The sequence below is a fragment of the Paramormyrops kingsleyae genome, chromosome 20 (assembly GCF_048594095.1).
Source record: "Paramormyrops kingsleyae isolate MSU_618 chromosome 20, PKINGS_0.4, whole genome shotgun sequence".
NCBI lineage: Eukaryota > Metazoa > Chordata > Actinopteri > Osteoglossiformes > Mormyridae > Paramormyrops > Paramormyrops kingsleyae.
The window spans coordinates 18,563,531-18,588,355 of NC_132816.1; the positions used below are offsets into that span (position 1 = coordinate 18,563,531).

General features: G+C 41.3%; 1 protein-coding gene across 3 annotated transcripts in view; it reads right to left on the reverse strand.

The window, feature by feature from the left end:
- Positions 1-24,825, reverse strand: part of tcerg1l (transcription elongation regulator 1 like) — a 76,075-nt gene that overhangs the window by 11,593 nt on the left and 39,657 nt on the right. For 2 of the 3 annotated variants that reach the window (XM_023820240.2, XM_072703771.1), the window contains 2 exons: positions 3,286-3,414; positions 263-345 (listed from right to left, as the gene is read on the reverse strand). In XM_023820240.2, the coding sequence (XP_023676008.2) occupies positions 263-345; positions 3,286-3,414 (212 nt within the window). The remainder of the gene's footprint in view (positions 1-262; positions 346-3,285; positions 3,415-24,825) is intronic. The other variant, XM_072703772.1, reaches the window with a different exon arrangement.

The window sequence follows — 24,825 nt, forward strand, 5'->3', positions numbered from 1 at the left end:
GGTGTACTGGAGATTTTTCTCACCACAATTACTGGTTAAGAGGTCCGCTCACCCCACACAGATGTAGCTCATATCTCTGTTAATCTCACTCTTCTCACTTTCCTATACATATTTCCTGCCCGTTTAGCTCTCCTGCTAAATGCATATCCGCCACTATGGGCTGCACATGTAGCTAAATGGATTTGTTGATTAATTTAAAAACAGAATAGATACTGGACAAGACTGGATAACCGACAACCGGCCGACGAGATATGACACAGACCTCGTTTTTGTTTTCCGGTGATGGATTGGCACGTAGAACCACTGTCCCGACACTGGGCATTTTTCTTCTGTCTAGGCTTTTATCTGTGGGTACAAAGACAGACAGTTTAATATGTGTTTTCATTGTGTTGGACCACTGTGAAGAAAAGGCAGACAAAACAAAACAAATGCCGTAAGAGAATGTCAGGACTCGTGATCTCCTTGGCCACAACCTGAAACCTTGGAAGTCCACTTCGCCTTCTGTGGTGTCTGGTCAAAATGGGAAATTCTAGAATTCATTATAATTAATGTGCCACAAGGCAGAGCTTGCTGATTTTCTCAGTCAGCTCTCTGGAAATCATGTGGAAAATTTACCTGAAAAGTTGTTCTTGAAGTCAACCTTTACTTGCACTTTTGAAGAAAGGAAGTTCTGAGAACCTGCTTTGTTATTAAACCTCTGAGCATTATTTAGCATTATAAAGAAGTGCTATATCCCGCAGTTCTGTTCTTCATTAATTTCAAAGGTAAAAACACTGCTGATCCTGTTTATCAAGTGAACGGGGAAACTTCTGGCGCGTCCACTCACGGAACACTGCTGCTTGCACAGCTAAATACATAGGGCTTGTATCCCGAATGTTTTTAGTGACGCCCTTTTTCTTTGTTTACAATCACTGTCACTGTGTTACGATGCATCAGTTTTGGGCCTAAGTTCTAGGTATCCCACCAGAGCTGCCCCTGGATACAGGAAATGATTTATGTTCAATTACAGCAGCGTCCTTTTATCCCTCACATAAATACTCATGTAGCTATATTTAGTTAGTATTACATAAACATCTAGTATATTTTTGCTTTATTACATTTCAAGTGTGAGGTGGTTTGGTGGCACAGTGGTTAGCATTGTCTCACACCTCTGGGACAAGGGTTCGAGTCTCCACCAGGGTTCTGTGTATGTGGAGTCTGCATGTTCTCCCCGTGTCATTGTGGGGTTTCCTCTGGGTACTCTAGTTCCCTCCCCCACAATCCAAAAACATGCTGAGGTTAATCACCAAACTGCATGTGGTGTGAGTGACTGGTGTGTGTGTCCTGTGATGGGTTGGTGCCTCATCCTGGGTTGTTCTCTGCCTCACATCCATCGGCACCAGACCCCCTGTGACCCTGAATAGGACAAGCGGTTACAGGAAATGGATGGATTGACAAATATCAAGTGCAAAATAGATAGAAGTATCCACCAGGTTTTAAAATCTGACCCATATTTAGTGAATGTCACAGCCAATGCCATTATATAATATACAGGGCTGTGTTTTTTTTGTAAAGTTTTGTTTGAGGCAGAGTAGCACTCTCCATTCCCACTCACAAATCCCCACTGCGGGCCTAAGACCATCCTGTATCGACGGCTCGCAATCACGCTATCGATTTACACCGCCGGCGACATTCATCACGCAGTATGAAGTCGCCGGACATAAAAACACAGAAGCATAAAATATCAGACTCTACACTCCTGAAACATTGATAAAACGACAACCTGAGTTTAGATTCGGGGGTGGAGAGGGGGGGTGAAAATCGTTTACTTCCTGTTGGCTGAATTTACAAGCAAATAAAAAATAAATACAAACAAAACAAAAACAAACTTGAATACCAAACAAATACAAAAAAAAACAAAGCAAAAAGCTACACAACTTTAACAAATCTTGTCCTTAATAATCAGCCAATGTATTTCCGCCTGATTTCTTGAGAGTTTTTTTCTCCGAGCCGCCAAGACATAATTGTTTTACGGAAATTCAAGCTGAGAAAATGACCAGATGTGACACTGAGACCGATTGTCGGGATGAGCATTCAGCGTTCTGATAAGCTCGCGCCTAACTGCCGCAGAGATAAATGGGAAAAGCGCGTCTGCGCGCATCCGAGGCACGACTCCGGCAGACGCGGCTATCAGCCGACCGGCAAACGGCGGCTTTTCTCGGCCCGAATCACTGCGGCTTTTCCTCAGTCTTTCATTCTGTCATTGAGGGTTTATATTAGCTTAGGCAACTAAATCCTGTGCTTTTTTTTTTTTTATAAACCCGTCCCAGGACGGAAGCAGTTAGGAGTTACACTGCGGAACTTTCAAAAACATCCTGTCAAGTCCGGATCTCCTTCATAACTTTTTTAAAACAAAATAAATCCCAGGAAGCTTTGCCTCACCGTGGAGGTCAAGGCCATACGCTCAATATGCGATCGGCAAAGCAGGCTGGAAAGTGCAAAGAAACAGCGCGCACATCATCGCTTGGCAGGATGTACATCCATAAACGAATTTGCAAAGGCAATAGGGAAATACGGGAGATGACCCACGTCAGTCACATACACCGACAATGAGTCAGCATTTCCTTGCACGTAATTACAGCACAAAAATCGACACTACAACCGACATTGATATATACATGGAGATGATGTTTGGTGTCCAGAGAAATTAAGTCTAAAACATTAAATGTGTCAGTTTTTTTCCCAGTAAGCAACACATTTGCATCATTATAAAACTCCTTTCGCGTTCATTAATAGCTCTGTTAGAGCTGGGCAGAAAAAAAATATTACAGATGTTGATTTTAATTACATAGTCGCCGTATTGAATAGCCCGGTTGGAAAATAAATGTCAAAACATGTTTTAACGTTTTTTTTTTTTATTAATGTTAGTGGAACACTTTAATAATGTGTGTATATTTATATTTGTGGCAAACAGCCCCATAATTTCTTCAATTTGTGCAAAAATTCAGCATTCTTTTATAATAACTGAATAGATGTAAATTGAAAAAATGAATTTTAAAACCATAGGTCTGTCACACTTGGAGAAGTAGTGTAATTAATTCTGCCGATAACGCACTCATCATAGGCAGAATATGACTAACATGTTATTATGTTTTGACAAATGTTGGGCATAGCATGGTGTGACTGTTTGGATTGTACTTCTTGGAAAAATAAGCACTAAGAATCCAATTACAGTTACGGAAAAACAGTACTGTTGAATTTATTCTGTAAAGTGGCTGGCAGAAGGACTAACATGCAAAACCTTACCTGCTTGTGCCTGATCTGCCCAGTCGCTGGCCATTATGGTGACTCCCGGTCCAGAGAGGGCTGACGTCACCTTGGCGATGTGTGTTGGGACAACAGGGCCCAGCAGTCCGTCCCAGGGGCCGCGACCTGCTGTCAATCAAACAGGAAAGCATGTCAGTTATCCAATAACGTCAAGGAATGCGGAGAGAGGCAGTTTTCCTGTTCCCACCCACTTCAGAGCATCACATAGGGGGGAATGGTTGACTGGGACCCTGGAATCGTCTTGCAAATCACCCATTTGCCACAGTGCGTGCTACGCAATACTGCTCCTGCTGGTGGCCCTCTCAAATGACAACAGAAATCACTGGTTAAAGGTAGAACACTGAAGCTCCTCTGAAGATGCAAGCTCTTGAGGCTCAGTGGGCTAATCCTCTGTGCCTGTGATCAGAAGGTTGCTGGTTCGAGCCCGGCCCCAGCACGTCTGCAGGTGCTTTAGCAGAACCCATAACCCCCAGATCCCTGGGTGCTGCTATGGATGGCTGCCCTTCACGGCCAGCTTGCTCTCACCTACAGCTGGGGGAGGCATGAAGAGAATTTCCCCTTGGGGATCAATAAAGTATCAATAATAATAATAAAGACTAATGTGTCTGCACAGTTTTACTTTAAGCAGTTCTGTCCCTCCAGGGTTGGGGCTTTGAATCCCAGCTGCACTCTGTGTATGTGGAGTTTGCATGTTATCCCCGTGTCACACATGTTCCCTCTGGGTCTTTCCGCCTGCTCTGGGCTTTGAAGCCTGTCTTGTTCCACATCTACATCATAATAGTACTATTTCAGCTCTCTGACGTAGAACATACGTGATATTATAGCATGTACTTTTCTTGGAATTATCTATTGAATTTGGAAGCAGTAGAATTAACTGAAGACTGTGAAATGAAGTTGTATAGGTTTGGCACTACGCAATTTGCCCATGGGTTTTTTCTGAATATCACCCCCTCCCCTACCACACCATCACCCCACCCCATGGCCAAAAAAATCTGGAGTCTCTAAATCGCCCCTAGCATGATTGTGTGTGTAAATGTCCTTTAATGGACTGACATCCCATTCAGAGCCCCCCAGGACCCGGATCTGGATAAATGGTTGTAAGATGGATGGATGGATGCATTCAGGTTCATAAGGGTCTTGCACAAGTATCTCAGTCAATTTGTTTGATAATGTTCCAACACACCTGAAGACACAAATGTTCAGGAACTGAATCAGAGTCAGATTACTAAATCTGTCCTAAAAAACACAATTTCCATTTGGCAACAGTCATAGCCTGCACCGCAAAAAATGTTATTAATTATAATAATAATGTAGCAATAATAATAAAGCTGATTATGATTTGATTATTTTAAAAATAATTCTTCAATGGGCACAAGTAAAAACCTTTGTTAACTGTGATTTGATTTTTCAAGGACATCACTGTAGGACAGAGCTATTCAAATCAAGGTCCGAGCCCTGCTGATTTTCCAGCCTTCCTTCACCTGTCAGCCAGGTATGAAGCCTCTGGCCAATCAGAATGAGTAATCACTAAACAAACTACCTGGGAAAATTCAATACAAGGCCTGGATTTGGAATCGAGGTCCAGATTTGATGAGCCCTGCTGTAGGAAATACAGCTTAGTTTAGGTTACCACCAGCACCCTCCTGAAGAAGCCTTCATTGCCCAGGACATCTCAGTCCCCAAGAAACACCTTCTCCATGTCAGATCTTTCACGTGTCATTAGCTCTTCAGAAATGAAAAGGCACGGCTTCTGAGAAACGTTTCGATTGTTGGACACAATGTTGGCGCTCAGTGTCGGCTTAAAAGATGGCCCATATTACTGACGCTATGCTGAGCAGGCACTTGCTGTGGACAATTTATCGGCTCTTTCATTCCGACTGCGTTTCTAAAAGACGTGAAATCAAAGGGAGAGCAAAATGGAAATCGGTCGTTGTGATTATATGTTATTTTTTTTCCCCGTGACTCATCAGTCCAGACAGATAAGGTGATTTTATCAAAGGCTACAATCACACTCTACAAATGACACTATGTAAAGAAATTCCATTAAATCATTTTCCAAACACTTATCCAGTACAGGGTTGAGACTGGGGGAACTCAGAGTTACAAGTAATGGATGCATCCAGGAGCAGACATCAAGTCATCACAGGGCACCTACACACGCACACGCTATGGGCAATTTAGTGATGCCAGTTAGCCTACTCTACACATACATAGGCGTACGCTATGGGCAATTTAACAATGCCAGTTAGCCTAATCTACACACAGACGGGTGTACACTATGGGCAATTTAGCGATGTCAGTTAGCCTAATCTACTCACACATGCATACGTTATGGGCAATTTATCAATGCCAGTTTTGGGCAATTTAGCGATGCCAGTTAGCCAGTTTTAGCGTTACCAGCTCGCATAGTCTATACACACACAGGTGTACATCATGAGCAATTTAGCGATGCCAGTTAGCCTAATCTACACACAGGTGTTTGCTATGGACCAGTTAGCTTAATCTACACACACACAGGTGTACAGTATGGGCAATTTAGCCATGCCAGCCAGCCTAATCTACACACACACACAGGCGTACATTATGGGCAATTTAGCGATGCCAGTTAGCCTGATCTTCACACACAGGGGCGTATTCTATGGGCAATTTAGCGATGCCAGTTAGCCAAATCAACACACACATAGGCGAATGCTATGGGCAATTTAGCGATGTCAGTTACCCTAACTTTCTCTCTTAGTACTGCAGCAGGAAACTTGGGTAGCTAGAGGAACCAGACCTACCCTCCGATCCACCTGCCGCTCTCGGCGCTCTTCGTCTACCCCAAAAAATAAATAAAACAAACTACATTAAAACTTCAGCAATCCAGCTGGCTCCTTTGGAGCCGTGGGAGGCACTTCTACTGTTATTTTTGCAGCAGTGTTCTGAATCCATCCAGATAAGAACAATTTGTGTAGAAAGTCTAATTGCATGCAAAATCAGACAGGATGAGTCATTGTACAATGGAAACAGTCACCTGGTGCTATAAATGTTTGTCTTCATTGTATTCTTTATTTAAATAAACCTAAACGAAAACCCTGCTTTAGAAAATCAAGACTAATGCAAACAACAAACTAAACAGCCAAGTTCATTGATGATGTAGAAGGACGAATAAAATGAAGTAAATAATCCTCTTCTTAAAATTCTCAAGGTGTCAACTGAATACTGCTTTTGCCCTTTTACTGGTTGTTTGGGAACTTGGGAGAAAGTGCTATTTATTCAAAAGCTTTTATCCTCATTTTAGCTGTGTGAAATTGGACTGGCGCTGCAGTAGAGAGATGCATACATTGGCTGCACATTTCCTTGAGAACAACACAGCTTGGGGAATTATCTGTAGGGGTTTTTTGTAAAGATCCAGTCGAGAGAATAATAGCAGGAGGGAAGGATTTGTATCTGATTAACCCAATTTTTTATGACTGTCATTCTTGGCACTCGTGGTCACTAAATACACCCCCACCACACACACGCACACAGATAAATTTTTCAAAGAACATATGCCAGATATAGTCAAATATGATGCAAACAGAAATACTCTGAGATATTTTTGAGGTACTGGGAATTGGAAGTAATTCAACAACAAAAAAATGGTAGAAACATAAAAATATTAATTACTGGTATGTGTGATAGCACATTATTTGTGCTAAAAAAAAAACAAACATACTGCAAAATGCACAAATATGAACTTGTTTCATAACCAGAATATAGAGGAGATTATCCAGAAGTGATATGGCTTTCCGTTTAGCATCGTAACTTCACACATTGAAACGCCGTTTTAAACATTAACAAACATTAACATCTGTTCATAATCATTATAACTTCATTTGCTAAAGAGCTTTCAACCCTAATAGTCTAACCGGATTCTGTTTATCATAAAAAAAAACTTTAAAAATTACCTAGATGTAGTCAGTGTTAAACACTCTTTTCTTGCCTCAAAAGTTTTTGTTGAGAAGTATCCAGGAGAAGAATATGAAGATTTATAACAAATTTATAAATGATCCCAGTGCTGTGGATTTACAGTATAGTATTATCACACACTAAACTAAACAAAACTCTACCCAGGCCAAGCCAATCAGTTTTCATATATTTCTAATAGTTTTTTTCTTTGATTTTTTTCCTGAAGACCTTTTCAGAAGTGAACTGAAATCTAAACTTCAGTAGACGTTATTATTTACCAGACTGTGCACCACTGAGAGAGTAACTACCGCAGATGTGCTCTTCTGCCTCAATCCAAATAGGTGCAGTGACATTGACAGGCCAAATTTATTTAAGTATTCAGCAGGTATCCCTTTAAGAAACACGTTAGGGGCCTACAATGTAAGCTGAGCTTTGACAGGTGGAGCTTAACCCCTTACAACAGTAAATGGCAGCCACCTCGCCGGTACAGACGGTACAGTGTTCGTTTTGCATCAGTGCCTCCTATTGGCAGAATACCAGAATTTGTGAAATGGTTGTGTAATGATGATGTTTCATCGAGATCGTCATCACTTAATGCCAACGGAAGGGTGAGAAGCTGGAGAAGTAAAGAGCCATCGCAGTCTTGTCTGCGCTTATATTAAAATGAACCCAATTGCATAAGATGGACACCTGTTAGCTTTTCAGCACGGTGACGGCGGATCCATGAGACAGGCTGCGTGACGCAAATGTGGCAGATCATGCTGAATATGCCACATGTGGGCCTTAGCGTGCTTATGTCGCCGTAAAGTTTATCACATACATGTATAAAATGGCAACATGACCCAGAAAGGTTCAATAGGAGGCCTGAGATTGTTACTCTAGACAAGACACTGACCTTCAGCTCTCTCAAAAACACAACCCAATATATCTGGACATCAACACTCAGTACAGAAATCAGACCATTGATATGATTTATATTTACATAGCAATATTTAAACATTACAGCTTGTATGTTCATACATGAGTGATTGAAAAAGTATTTGTGTATATCTAGAGATTTACAGTATGGTCAACTTGAAAACTTTATGATGACAGTCTTGTCATAACATCTATGTGCACGCATTGACATTAAAGATACATTAAAGCAAAGCTAAGTTATAATGTAACTTCCATTAAAGAATAATTTAAGGCAATTTTCAGCCTTTCCATACCTTTGAGACACTATGACTATGCACAAGGAAGAGGGTCAAGGAATTGCTAAGACAGATTCTGAGAGGCCCTCTATGTAGAAAGCTCCCTAATGGGAAGTGACAGCCTACCATTATCTGTAATCTTTTCTTATGGAGACATCAGGGAATGGCCTGTCTGAATAATGCAGCTGATCTAAACTGATTTGAAGACAAAAGGCACTTTTAACAGGCACTTAAGAAGCTGCAAATATCTCAGAGTAAATGGATACGTCACGTGAGGTCGGGCCGTACATATAAGCAAACAGCAAAAAGGTGTGCGATCGATATAGATCCATTTAACATATATGTTTCAATTTGATATGATATTTTTCTTTAGAGTGATGTAGCAGAAGTGTCAGACTTTAGGTAAAAATTGCTTAACTGAAAAAATTGAATGGCTTTGTAGGTAAATGTTCTCTGTCATAACTGCTGGGATTGAAGAGCAGTTGTGGATGTAAGAAAATCCAGGTAATCTAGCCACATCCCAGGTATCTCCCTGTGATCATGTGGTGGTTCGTAGTCTGTGTTATAGCTGTAGCGATGCTGGTCTGAATCCAGGTCACAGCGTGACATCCATCCTTCCTTGGCCAAGGAGATTTATTTTCAAGAATTTCCCTTTGCGATCAATAACGTTTATCTTACATTGGGGGGTGTTGTATGTAAACCGTGTACTCTGCTCTGAAAGACACAATGGGATTTAGTAGCGTAAAACAACACGCCAGTCAGTCACTCTGGCTGTGCTACCTGTCTGACCAAACTGCATGTGACCGGGATGCCAGTCATTTCCTTGGGATTGTCTCTGAGCTGAAACATTAAATCAAGATCAATTTAGCCTGTAGTGCAACATTGTGTCACTTCATTACCAATCAGTTCATTATCAGTTTTTGTCATTTCACTGTGCGTCTATACATCACTACGTACAAATTATTCTACTTCAGTTTCAAATTCCATTTTGATTAAGATCCAGTAAAAAGCAGCAATATATCACAACCCATTAAAAATAAGCCATTTAATTAATTCTGAAAGGAAGATGGATTTTAACTGTTGAGCATCATCAAATCTCGGGTGGTTGTCCCATTAAAATCAAGTAATTATGAAATACGGCTCTGATGTATTCCAAAATATTATGCATATCCAGTTGCATTTGTATTCTGAAGAGAGTTACACTTTAAATGTGGTACAGTGCTTTCGGGTTTCTTGCTCGTTATTAAATCCACCCTTCCATTTTCCATACCTGCTTGTCCTATGCAGGGCTGTGGAGCCTATCCTGGAAGCTACTGACACAAGGCCAGGAATAACCCAGAAGGGGGTACTGACCCCTTGCAGGGGACACACACCATTCACACTAGTGATGGACAAAATGACACTTGATGAACCATTTGCTGTATTCTTTGAAGCCACTAGATGGTGCTCTCTATCCAAATAAAGGACACAAAGCATGCCCAAAAGCAGACCAAGCCTCCTTTTTTGGATAGAGAGCACCATATAGTGGGATCAAAAAAATACAGCAAATGGTGCATAAAGTGACATTTTGTCCATCACTAAGGTTACGTTCACACTACAAAGCTGAAGTGACTCAAATCAGATTTTTTGTCTGAATGTGACTCAGTGACTTCTGTATATGTACACAGAAATCCGATCTTTTCAAATCAGATTTCAGTCACTTTCATGCGTAGTCCTACATCTGATATGGAATTCATGTGGGTTTTTTGCCTACTGTATATGCATGCGCTGTCATCATCAATCAACATTTTTTGTTGTTGTTGTTGTTGGTGATGTAGATGACTCGTGCAAAAACATATCACTGTGCACATGCGAACCGTTTTCGAGGACATATGCATTCACATTACACTTCGATATAGGTCACCTAAATATGAATGAGAACCATCAAGACAGACTAATCCGATCTGAGCAAAAAAATCAGAACTGAACAATGAGGCTTATAATGTGAATGTAGCTTAATTCACACCTATGGACAACTTGTGGATGTTTTGTTTTTGGACTGCGGAGGGGAAAACTAGGGAACTCCAAGGAAACCCCACAATAACAAAACGGAGAACAAACTCCACACATGTGCAGCCAGGGCTGAAACTTGAACCCCGATCTCCAGACGGGTGTTACTGTAGATAGCAGTACTAACCACTGCACCATATGTTTGCCAGAGGCAATAGAGTATATTCAGTGCTGGGGAGACATTTCTTGCTAGAGGGTTTCATGAACGATCTCTCTCAAGTAGGCGTATTGGAAAATGGCTTTGAAACATTAATTTCCTGTATCTTACATCACCATCAAAACAAGCAAACAGGGATTCCTTGCAGTTGTGAAGTCAATTACAGTTCAACCACTATGGCCGTGAATATGGAAGCGCCAAAAAAATTGACACTGATCAATCATTTATATGACCAGTCATGAGATCCTCTATGTAACATATGCAGCTACAACCTGAGACTGCGGTCACAACCCTGGTTCCTCTTTGATCACATCATCTCTGTTTCAAAATGAACGTTTTGTCACACAGTAAAATACGTTCGACACACGGGTTTTTGGTGTGGATTTGTAAGAACCGGGGCAAAGGCGCTAGCCTAGGTTAAACTGATCAGTTGTGTCTCCATGGCAATTGATCATCAGCCCAAGGCCAAGAAATGCCTCAGGTAATGAAGCTGGCCTGGTGCTGATTAGACTGCCAACCCTAATTAGGCATTAAAAAGGGGCAGCTGGGTGAATCTGGGAAGATGGGTGGTTGGTGAAGTAACAGGTTTCAAGACAAGGCAGTGCAAACATGTTCTAATTATTTAGATTTTTTAAACTACTCCTGATATTAATGTGGCCGATTTTAATAGTCTCTTGTTCTACTGTGTCATCTTATCTGGGTTGAATGTTTCATGTTTTAAAGTGGTGGAGAGCAACCTGCAATCCTTGATCTAAGAGATGGCAATTATTTTGCCCTCTTTTGACATATGAGCTCTCCAGTTTTCTGATTCCTAATTTTAAGGATTTTTGTGCCTTCCAAAAAGCACAAAGAAATCATAGAAAGGGACATAGATGCACACCAATTAGCTTTATGGTAGATTTTTGAAGTAACAGAGTATAAAAATTCTTCATAAACATAATTAATATTGTCCCTACATACTATAAAACCAAGAAAAGTAGTATTGTGTCATCAGTATATTGTATCAGTTGGATTGAACAATGTGTTGCTAATTTATATACAACAGATAGTCTGTGGGTCCCCAAGGACCGGATTGGGGGGCTCCTGAGCACCTGCCCCTTCTGAGGTTCTCTTTTTGATAATTAATAATCATGCAAAATTCCCCCACCAACACCTGCCAGTCGGAAAGTTAGTAAACGGCACTGGTTATACGGCGATCAGCCATAACATTAAAACCACTGACAGGTCAAGTGATAACATTGATTATCACAGTACAGTGACACCTTTCAAGAGTGCCTTTGTATATTAGGTAAACGAACAGTCAGTTATTGAAGTTGGTGTGTTAGAAGCAGGAAAAATGGACAAGCGTAAGGATCTGAGCAACTCTGAGGGCTAAACTGTGATGGCTAGACGACTGGGTCAGAGCATCTCCAAAGTGGCAGGTCTTGGTGGGTGTTCCCCTTATGCAGTGGTCAGTACCTACCAAAAGGGGGCCAAGGAAGGTCAACCAGTGAACCATCATGTGGTCATGGGTGGCCAAGGCTCATTGATACACTTGTGGAGAGAAGGCTAGCCTGTCTGGTCCGATCCCACAGGAGAGCTACTGTAGCACAAATTGCCGAGCAGTTTGTGCTGGCTATGATAGGAAGGTGTCAGAACACACAATGCCCATGCTCACCCCTGTCCCCCAACAAAAGCAGCTACCATGGAAGCTTCAGAATTGGAACATGGAGAAATGGAAGAAAGTGACCTGGTCTGATGAGTCATGCTTTCTGTGTCATCATGTGAACAGCCAAGTGTGTGTGTGTCATTTACCTGGGGACAAGGTGGCACCAGGATATACTACAGGACAAAGGCAAGCCAGCAGAAGCAGTGTGATGCTCTCGGTAAGGTGGATTTTACTTTGGCATGCACCACCTATCTAAATATTGTTGCCAACCAAGTACACCCCTTCATGGCAATGGTACACCCCTTCATGGCAATGCTACACCCCTTCATGGAAATGGTACACCCCTTCACGGCAATGGTACACCCCTTTATGGCAATGCTACACCCCTTCACGGCAATGGTACACCCCTTCATGGCAGTGGTACACCCCTTCATGGCAATGGTACACCCCTTCATGGCAATGGTACACCCCTTCACGGCAATGCTACGCCCCTTCACGGCAATGGTACACCCCTTCATGGCAATGGTACACCCCTTCACGGCAATGCTACGCCCCTTCACGGCAATGGTACACCCCTTCATGGCAATGCTACACCCCTTCATGGCAATGCTACACCCCTTCATGGCAATGCTACACCCCTTTATGGCAATGGTACACCCCAATGGCAGTGGCTGGATAAACCGCCCTGCCACACAGAAAAAAAAATTGTTCAGGAATGGTTTAAGGAACATGAAAAAGAGTTCAAGGTCTTGACTTTGCCTCCAAATTCCCCAGATCTCAATCCGATCAAGCATCTGTAGGATGTGCTGGACAAACAAATCCGATCCATAGAATCCCCACATCACAACTTACAGGATCTGCTGCTAATGTATTGGTGCCAGATACCACAGGACACCTTCAGAGGTCTTGTGGAGTCCATGCCTCATTGGGTCAGAGCTGTTTTGATAGCAAGGCGGGGGACCTACATACTGTAATATTAGGCAGATAATTTAGTGTTATGGCTGATATGTGTGTGTGTGTGTTTCCTGTAGCCAGCCACCGTATCCCAGAAGTTACAGTTTTGCTTTTAAAAAGCTCCTTGCAGTCCCATTCGCAGTTAGCATATCCTCCCATGCACTTCAAAAACGCTGCCTATCAAAGAAACAAAGTGAATCAGATGTGACCCATTTAAGCTCCGCGCTGCGGCGGCGGGCGCTGCAGAGACTAGCGGCGTGTCGGAATCAATGAGCGGCGACGTGCGGCGCATTAAGCCGGAGCGCCCCGCGCTCCGGGTCTGGGGGCTCGCCGTCAGCGTTTACAGGGGCAGGATCCGCGTGCGTCTTCGCGCTGCCGTGATCAAGCCAGTGAACCTGCTGCTGCAACGAGGAGGCAACTTCGAGATCGTCCCGGAAACTTCAAGGTGAAAGTGAGGGATAAATAAATTAGGATTTCCTGCTCCATAGGTGCAGCCAGCAGGGAACTTGCACATATATTACTGTCATACTCAGGGCCTAGTTTAATTGGAAATCAAGATGGACCCTGCAGGTGTATATTATGTAATTGTACATACAGTATCACTCACAGTTTCAGTGTTGAGTTATTCTGTATAAAAAATTGTCTGTATTCAATGGCAACAATGATATATTTTTAAAATAATGACATAATTGTAGCCCTTGGATGTTTATGGGACAAAATATGTTCAGTATTTTAGAAAACTCTGCTGCTATATTTCATCAATAATTCTCTCTTTGAGAGAGAGAGAGAGAGAGAGACAGAGAGAGAAAGACAGGGAGAGAGAGAGAGCGAGAGAGAGAGAGAGAGCATCCTGGTGCTTCAGAACTACAAAGCAAGCAGAGTATTCTTATTATTAATATTAATACTTAACACAGAGATAAAAAGACTTCAAAATCAATCAGTTCTCCTCTTGTGGAAAAGATTGCTTTATGTTTCCGTAATCCCTGTTCTTTGGTGACAAAAAAGCAGAGACTAGCAAACAACAAGCACACAAACACTTTGTTAAAGCATGAGAGCAAACAAAGGCCTCACATAAAGTAAATATATGTAAGAGCAAGACTTCCTCAGTATAACTTCAGTCACCGAAAAGCTTTATGTGCTTATGTTTGTTTTCCATAATTACAAATGACTAAATATCCACAAATGACTAAATATACCCCTATCTACTTTACAGTGTGTCCTCATTTTTGTGAAAATACAAACTGTGCAAATTATATTTTACTTACAAGTGTGTATGATGCAAATTCATAACAGCAATACACAGAAAAATTTATGATAAACCATTTTTCCAGATCGGAGTAAAGCAAGGAGACTGATTTTTAGGAGTCCACAGTACCCATCAAAAGTTTGGACACACCAAGCTGCCTTCAAAGGAGAGCAACAGAGTCACGTCACGTGACCTGGTCACCTGTATATGTTATTTATGTTATTTTATAGTGTTGATGTCTTACTTATTCTAAATTGTAGATAATAGTAGAAATAACCCTTTGTATGGGTTGGTGTGTGCCATAAGATCAGATGTTTTAAAAATTGATTTGGAGTGAAAGAGACCATAACAGGAGCCAGACAAAAGCAAAGTTTTATAGTAAAATGAGCCCTAATGGTAATTGTAACAGACAGTGAAGTGAAACCAAACGTGACACTGGGTAAAATGAAGAAACCAAGAATGACAGCAGCGAAAACAGACAGCAGTATTAAAGTCAACAATGGGAGTGGCCTCAACAGACAGCGTCAGTGAAGCCTGTTGGCGATCAAAACAGTCCATCAACAAATGCTGTCGCTGTTAGTCTTCCAGCAGGGGATCAGAAATGATTTGCTCAACTACTAATGCTCTGCCATGATGACATTTTGAGAATTAAACTGTGAATGCATTCATAAGTGAAAATGAAAGATGAAACGTGATTCACAGCCATGGCGCGATTCATTCTAAATGACACAGCATCATTTCTCCAAGAGTACCCTTTATGTTTTGACAGTGGCAAGATGCTGGTATACTGTAATTGATTCCAGAAAGTTCTGCTGTGACAGATACATTAACGCTTTGAAGGGGGGAGTTCTGGATAATCTGATCCATACTGCAAGATGTCAGTTTGATTGTCAAAAACATCAGCATGCTCAGTACTTCAGTACCAGTCAAAAGTTTGGACACACCTACCCATACAAAGCTTTATTTGTACTATTATCTACTGTATATTTTAGAATAATTAAGACACCAACACTATAAAATAACATATATAGATTCATATAGTGACCACAGAAGTGTAAGACAAAAAAATATATAATTTGTTGGGGGGAGGCAACTCTGTGGGTTGGGACTCAGAGGGTTATCAGTTCAAATCCCTGGGTTGCCAAAGTGATCCCATCACTGAGCCCTTGAGCAAGGCCCTGACCCCAATTGCTCCAGGGACGAGCTGACCCCAAATTCTCCTGTATGTCAGTGTCATGAGGTGGCCTCCTGGGATGCTTTTCCAGCCGTCCTGAAGGAGTTCACACATATATACTGAGCACTTTTGACTGGTATTGTGCAACTATAAGATGTGTCCAAGAATTATGCACCTGTTAGATACATCATCTGCACAACCTGATTTATTCTGATTAAATCTACATGAGCACTGAGTGTCGAACCTACCACCCCATCACAGGGAGCACCCTGTGCTTCTTGTGATGGGCTCCATACTCACCACTGCCCCCTGCTGGATAGCAGCTTATGGAAGCCATTGTTCTGCAGTAATGTTTGTACTAATGTAGCTGGGTCCAGGTCCCTCTCTTCACTTTTAAAAGAGACGTACAGGAGCCAGAGAGCATAGTTGGAGCCCCTGGCTGGTCCTTCTAGAATAAAGCTTTGTATCTTTATCCACAAAACACTCCCAACTGAAAGCTCTTTGAAAGGCCCTGTTTGTGCTGTTAGTTATCAGCCCATTTCATTCCTAGTGCCAACAACTATCCATCCATCCAGTACGGAAATTGTATCCGCAATGTGGAATTCTGTGATATTACATTACGTCAATTATAATGCCATGAGTGTTGCTAGTTTTGTCTATTCGGTGTCTTTGCACAAAGAATTCTAATGTCTGTTATTAGTTTTGTCTGTTGTTTGTCTACTGAAATTGTAATGTCTTGAGTGCTACTAGTTTTGTCTTTTATCTGTTTGTTTATTTGTATACTATAGTTCTTGTACCAGGTGTGGTTGAACAGGTTAGTGTGCCAATACAAATATCTGCTCGCTATCTGCCTGGTATGGAAATCTCCAGAGTCCATCAGGCTAGGGGATAAACAAAGTGTACGCTTCATGGTCTTCTCATCGTCTTCCATCATTTGCAAAATGCAAATAAAAGCGGTATTTTCTAAGGCAGAAAAATAGAATCGCAAAACAAAAAGAAGGGAGAAAAAAGAATTCCCTCTGGGTATTTAAAAGGCGGAATATTTTCATCGCCGCTGTCGTCCTCTCCTTGCTTCCTCTCCACCTTCCCCACTCCGCCGAGCCTTGAATCTGCATTCTGGTGACCCTTCGGACCCAAAAGCACTTAATTTAACAAACCGGCCCTCAGGTGTGTCCGCCGAAAGGTAACGGGAAGGGGCGTGTCTGCTGGGGCACACAAAGACCACTAGTAATTGAAAAACGTGCTTATCGGCTGTTTCCCAAGCATGTAAACAGACTCGCAGCACCAAAAAAAAACAACCATATCTAAAGGAAAAATGTTCGAAGTAAACATTACCGAAGTGAAACATTCCTGACCTGATTTCCCGTCGTTATCTCAAAACAAAGAACAAAATAGCTTTAATACATGAAAGCAATTTATAAAAATCACAATAGGACAAAATACACTGCAACGCACAGTCTGACACAGTTCTTTTGACTTGGGAAAGTACACAATGGAAAATATTTTAATGGTTTCAAAATAAGTATGGATATGTTCAAAAAACAAAAAAGCTCTCAAGTTCACTGCAACCTGATGCTCATAAAGAATTTCATAATTACTTTCCTCTGCAAATATATATCATTATCACCCTGTACTGTTATGCAAGACAGATGGAAGAAATTCTGTAAGCAAAGGTATTATCTTTCTTTTCTATCACTTTTTTCTTTTAAATAAATAGGACTAAGATATTTGCACATCACTACCGGCAAGAGACTTGCAGAATGTTCTACAACTAGTCGTTTTTTTTGTTTGTTTTTATTATGATCTATTTCCTTGACTAGTGCGCATTTCCTCCATTACAATATATACAATTGTGTGATTCTGAAAACAGTTCTTAATACGCCCCATAATTTCACTGGAAAATATCATATGAAGAGGTCAATATGGATTAAAGAGGTCACAGCAGTCAATTAAAATTAAATGTCAGCGTGTTTTCCTGCTGAGAAGAGCACCTTTCTTTAAGGTCAAAGCAAGAGCAATATTAAAAAAAAGTCTGAAAGTTTGAGTCCTGATCATTTAAAAATGTAGAATTGCCCAAATTTTTTTTAAATTGTCAGTGTTGAAGTTCCTAGCACTGTATTCACTGTAAAGCACTGTATTCACGGACTGCATTTCATTCCCACTGCAATAAAGTTAATGATTTGTCTTGAACCTCCATCCTACCTCACTGGCTGACGCAGACAGCTGTGCTTATGTTGACCATCTACCTTGTAAATATCTTTACAAACTGTTGATCAGTGCATGTCCGTGTACAAGTATGCTCATATGCACGTGTGTCTGTGTGTCTGTGCACATGCCTGTGTGTGTCTGTGTCTCTATACATGCATATGTGTCTGTAATAATACTGATGTGCCTCATTCCATCCATGTAGGGCAATTAGGCCCCACAAAGAACAAACTGAAAATGACCTCTGTGCAAAGCTCTCTGTCACATTTCGTTTGTGACTCGTTACTTTTGACTCTTGAGATGGTAGACGGAGGTTGAAAGGAACTGCAGTGATAGTGGGTTTCTTAAAATCCCCCTTTTCAGTTGCAAATGCACCTGGCCAGTAGAAGCTATTTCAGTCTCTTATGAATTGGAAAAATGCTACCTCTCTGTAGAGTCATGATGCTGGAAAATTTATACAATTATAGCAGTATTGGAATATACTATTTTCTGCATATGGGAACAAGATATGAAAGTCCAAAAGTGAGGGCACTAGTTCCCTTTGTGCATGTGAGTAGACAGCGCCGGTTTCTCCTCTCCAGCTATGACATTTCCACTTTCTGACCCTGTGCTTTCTGGGATTGGCTCCTGGCTCATCACAACCTACCATTAGACAGGCACTAATGTACAGATGGATGGATGGATAGACACAGAGGTGATTGTAGGGACTCTGGGGCCCCTAAGCGAAAAACTCTGGGGCCCAAGGCAATTGCCTGCCTTGACTGCCCTGTCCCTACGCCTCTGGATGGATGGATCGATGGATCTATAGAAAGTATTTAGTTTATAAACTCTGCAGTTACAGCCAACGAAGAACCTCTTTCAAACCTCCACTGAAGGTCTGTGTGAATTATCTTATCTATTTCATATAACATATTGTTTTTTTTTTCTGGACTGCATCCAAACACCATCGGTCTGTTTCAGTAAGAAGTGAGAATTAACTGTGTGGAATACCACAAAGCAGACTATGCTTGCATGGTGCATAGCTAAGCACCCCGCACTGAGCAAGTGCTCCATGAAGATAAACGCATTTCTGTGTTTCCTGTTCCTTCTCTGCTTATGCTTTTAAATGTTAAAACTTAAAGGCAGTGCTGAAATGAAAATCCAGAACCTGAATGCATGTCCATTTTTGCCTCATTACTGCAGCCTCTCTGTTGATAATTATGCCTGTCATACTGGTGAGAAATTACCCTATGCAGCCACATGCATAATATTACACACATTATATAGGTCCTTTCTTTATTTTTTCACCAGCTTTTTACCAATAAATTCTCCTCAAACTCCACAAGCTTCCAGCAGCTGGCATTTTTCCTTCGATTTCTCTGTCATGTACGGAGTCAGTATGGCACAATTTTTAAATATTTAATTTCCTCAGTTTGTACTCCCCAGCTCCATCATCCCAGGCAAAAAAATAGTGGCATTTCTTTGCAGTGAATGAGTTGTGAACTCAGAAAACGCTGAATTAAGTTTTAGGTCATCATAACATGCCTGTTTTTTTTTTCCCGTGAAATGTGTCGCTTGGTGCTGACACTGATAATTATGATTTTGCCAAAGAGGGATTACAGTGACAGAAAAAGCAGGAAACAGAGCAACAGCTAGCATACCATGCTAACAACATTGACTCCTGATCACAGGAAGGTTACTGGCTTGAGTTCTGACAAGGGCTCTACTGTTGTACCCTTGAATGAGATATTTAACCCAACTTTCTCCAGAAAATGAAAGCAATATGGATAAAATGCACACTGATTCAGGTTAAAAGCATCTTGGGAACACCTAAAATGTAAATACAGATTAAGAAGGGAAAGAGCTGGATGCGGAAATAGGATTGTAAAGCATCCCGTTTAACGTTTCAAAATAAAAGCGAGATTGGCTGTGCCGGTTAGATTGCCTGCACTTTGGAGGTTCTAAAATGAGCACTGTTGTACTGGAAAACCTATAAATTGGTTTTTGCTTCATCCGACTGGCTTTCACGGCACAATGCCTGCATATTCCATTATGAAAACCATGCGAATTAGCATGTGACATGAATACTTACAGGTGTGTAAAGCTTTTAATGTCCCTATTCACCTGATCACCGCCTCTCCCTGACAGTTAAAATTACATAAAATAACCAGTTTACTTTCAAGGTATTAACATCAATAGCCTGGCTGAAACGGAATAAGATTCTACTGAGAGGTTCCTTCAAAACACCTCATTACTTACCATTACTACCCTTGCCCCTCAACCCAGTTTCCAGACCCTAGTGCTGCAAATTTGTCCAATTAAAGTCTACTGCAGCGAAATCCCAGTTATAAATGTAGTTAGGCATACAAACACAGAGAGCAGAGGTTTAATTTTTAATTTGCTTAGGAACGCGTGGACTACAATAACATTGTGAGCAACCTTATCCTGGTCGAAAATGCGATTTTTACCTACGAGCAGCTGCCTAATGCACACGTGTGTCGACTGTGTCTCCTGCAGCGTGTTTTGTTTCCTAATTATCACGGTTGTGGTGTGTTTACTTCTGAGGAGCCCGCGGGCAAATTTCCAATACAGAAAGAGAATTTTGTCATAATTAAAAAGCATCCATGTCCTAAATACTGTCTTGAACACTTCCTCTAAACTTCCCTGATGATTAAAATTTTATCAACTGTGAAGGTATTAGTTTTAACTAGGTAATAGTGGCTAAGTCCAGCACCTCATTAATTTTAATTACCAATTTCGAGGAATCCCCTTGAAAATATTAGGGGCAGCTACAACAACTACACATAATTATTCGTTTGGACCCCTCCCCCCCCCCCCCCGCCATATTTAACATAACATATTAGTTTTATGCCAGTGTGTCCCCCCCCACATTCAACATGCTTCTGACCCCCCTGCTCGGATGTGACCTGACTACTCTTACTACACAAACAATATGAACACGTCGGACTCTCGTACCCGGAACTGTAAACGTCAAAAAACGATCAGCCCCAAGTTCAGGCTTTCTGTTACAATATGGTTTCTGGCAACAGGCAAGTGTGCACATATCTAATCTCATGTCTGAGTACTTCTGTTCTATGTTCGCACATGCGCAGTGAGGACAACACACTCAGGTTAAAGTGAGTCGGCTCGTGGCTCTGTTCTACAGTGCGATATCCCCAGCAAAATTTCAAACAGGTTTCATTTTCTCATGATCATACGATTGCCGGTCGAGACCTGGTCGGGAGGGGTTAATCGGTACTCCTTACATCCTGTACACTATACGATATACGACGCACGATCAAGCTGAAAATCGGCCCGACTCCTGGAATTATTAGTGAAAAATCGGCTCAAAATGGGCCGAAAATCGCAGTGTATGCCCAGCGTTACTCGTCCCCATCTGTATATCGTTTCACCCTGAATGCAGTGACGCTAACCTTATTAGCGGTGCATCATGATGGATTGTTTAATGAGCCGAATACCCCTCCCTGTCACTTTTATTGGGTTTCTTTTACGAGACACCGGTGATGATTCCTTCTGCAACGCAACAGCATTCAAATATGAGAGCACCCCCCCCCCCCGCCCCATCGGATAAGGTCCCCCTGGTAACCGGTCTGTCTCCATAATCCACAATGACATGATACTGTGCGCGGATCTCAGCGGGAAAAGGACACCGTCTCTCCAAGCGGCCGGGGCTCACGCTGGCAATAGCGTTTGCAAATCTGGGGCTACAGTAAAAGCCCAACAGTGAGCCATTAAACTTCAACGAAGTACTGATTTCTAATGGTGACTTTACTCTGTGTACAGTAGCGTGGGGGGGACTGGGAGGGAAACTTGCTAAAGTTATACAGATGTCATTCAACATCACAGAAATAAATGGTAAATAAGGTCACCCACCATGCAAAAAAACCACACACACACATAACTATTAAAACTCATACCGCTATTTGAGAAATAACAGTTGTTCTCTTATGACGTATCATAACTGCTGCAAAATACTTGCACATATCAGATTTAAAGTGACTATAAGGACACCCTCAAATGTTTTGTACGGATGGCATTCCGTCTTGACAAATGACTATTTTTTGTGTATAACAGGATGCATGACCTCAGCTGAAGGAAAATGTGACATCCTGCTGTACTATGAAGCGAAACAAAAACAGGACGAAACTGAGCTCAGTGTTAATGCGTAAATCATGAATAGCACAGATCAGCTTGTTTTATGGCATTATACACATGCATATATTCCGGGATCCTGTCAGGTTTTAATTGCAGGTCTTTTGGGTACGGCCTTCGGAAATGCCATTTGAAGCACGCCTCTCCGTTGTCAGAAAGGGTCGTCTGACGAGGGACCCCACTGATGTCCGAATCCCACACGGAGCGCCTTTTAACGGAACGCCCGATCTGATCACCCCAGAACCCGCATCGTAGTATGTTTGTTTACCTCCCGTCGGCCGTTTAAAGCTAATTATTATATTTAAAGTACTAGCAAATACACAAATTATTAACACAGAAAGATCATGCTATTTTTTCAAGACTTATCTTCGTAAATCTTAAATAATCCTCCTAAGACTCCTTTTGTAATCAGTCTTTTAGCTGGCCTGAAATAGAAATAGCATCAACACTACACAAAATAGAGAATAAAATTATCAAGATAACTATTAATGAGAGAGTTTTGATGGAATGTGGCAGATATTATGCGAAAGGGCTGGGTATTCCCCATGACCTGTCCGGGATGCACAACTGAAGGTGGGTCAAATAAAGATAAGATCAGATACCCAGATAAAGATAAGATCAGATACCCAGATAAAGATAAGATCAGATACCCAGATAAAGATAAGATCAGATACCCAGATAAAGATAAGATCAGATACCCAGATAAAGATAAGATCAGATACCCAGATAAAGATAAGATCAGATACCCAGATAAAGATAAGATCAGATACCCAGATAAAGATAAGATCAGATACCCAGATAAAGATAAGATCAGATACCCAGATAAAGATAAGATCAGATACCCAGATAAAGATAAGATCAGATACCCAGATAAAGATAAGATCAGATACCCAGATAAAGATAAGATCAGATACCCAGATAAAGATAAGATCAGATACCCAGATAAAGATAAGATCAGATACCCAGATAAAGATAAGATCAGATACCCAGATAAAGATAAGATCAGATACCCAGATAAAGATAAGATCAGATACCCAGATAAAGATAAGATCAGATACCCAGGCACTATGACTGCGATATTATGTCATGTGTCCTTAGCATTCATTTTTTTCATTATCAGACACCAAAATAACGATGCATTTGATGAACATCCCATAAGTTGTGCTAAGTGTCACAGAACCGGCACCAGGCAATTATACATTAGCCCTTTACCGCTCTCGCGAGAGGCTCCGCATTCTGCACCACGAGTTGAGAAATTACCGTGTTTCTACTGGCAAGAGCGCCTTACCAAAATCACCTGGCGGGGGACTCAGTGGGGAGATTCAGTAACCCTCCTGGTCGGCTGCTGGGCAACGATTCGCAATCAGATTACGAAACACCCTCAAACAAAAATATGCTGATATTCTGTAATCCACTCCGCTCTTAATAAAACAATTTCAAAAATGTTATATCTGATCTCCAGTTATCTGCCATCCAGGTCTTATATAATTATCTAAATAATTACATTATAGCTCCTCTCCAGATAAATCAGATAAGAAGTAGGCTTACTTGTTCCCCCCAGTGTGTGTGTGTGTGTGTGTGTGTGTGTATATGCAAAAATATGAACACACCAGATAGTGCTTGCTGGGTTATTAGTGATGGAGAATTTTATTTCACCCTGACATTTATTCAAATAAACAGGGGATATGAATAAAATAATACATTTTTGTGCAAGTGGTGCACTAAGAATGTCAATTCTGAATCCCAGTATTTCGAATACTTAAATATTTCTGAATATACACGGCAGGTGCGTGGGATGGCAATAAACTCATCATTTTATTAGATATATGAGCATAAAAAAGATATTTTGACTGGGCTGTGATAAAAATACATGGTTGTTTCTTGATGGAAAAGGTATGATTATATATAACAGACGGCAACATACAAAGCAACATACAGTTGAGAAAGCAGGCAAAGATCAGTCAGTCCTGGGGGTTAAAGGCCCATTGATGAAATCACTCAGTCATCCCTGGGATATGAACCAGCAACCTTGTTATCATGGATATAGTGTCCTTACTCACTGAGCCACACACCGCTCTAATTTAATTCAAGGTTATTTTGCTCAAGACCTACGCAGAAATTCACATAAATAAGAAGTACATCTAAAAGAATCCATAACATAGAAACTATATTTTTATTTATTTCTTGAAAGCAACACCACTCAACTGTTAGAAACGCTTATTTCGTGCAGGTAAAGTGTGACTAATGATAATCAGTAAATGAGATATCATTTGGATCCAACCATAGATCGTGCACATTTTCCCAGAATACCACTTACATACATTAAGTTAACTTTCTGGACCATCCAAGACCTCCGTTAACCATTAATTAACTACCCTATGGATCACTGGGAGGTTGTCGAGGTCATCTGTCATCCTGGCAGGGAAAATGCAGGCCGGTAAGGAGGGAGATCGTGGGGGGGGGGGGGGCATGCTGCCGCATGCGCTTCCACAAAACGCCAGCATCAGTAGCTATGGTTGCGTTTGCTTCACTTGGATCTTTAGCATCAGAAGACAGATTATTCTGCGCTAACAGATGACTGCCAGCCTGTCAACATGTACGGCTCGCATTCGAAAAACTCTTCCGATAAATTTAAAGTCGGTGCTGTATGTTTTCAGTTTATATCTCAGAGGAAGTTTAATTTATGACTAACTCAAGTTTTATTATAAAATAATACAATTCAATGCATCCATCCATCCATTGACTGACTCAAGTTTTAATATAAAATAATACAGGTCAATCCATCCATTCATCTATCCATCCATCCATCTA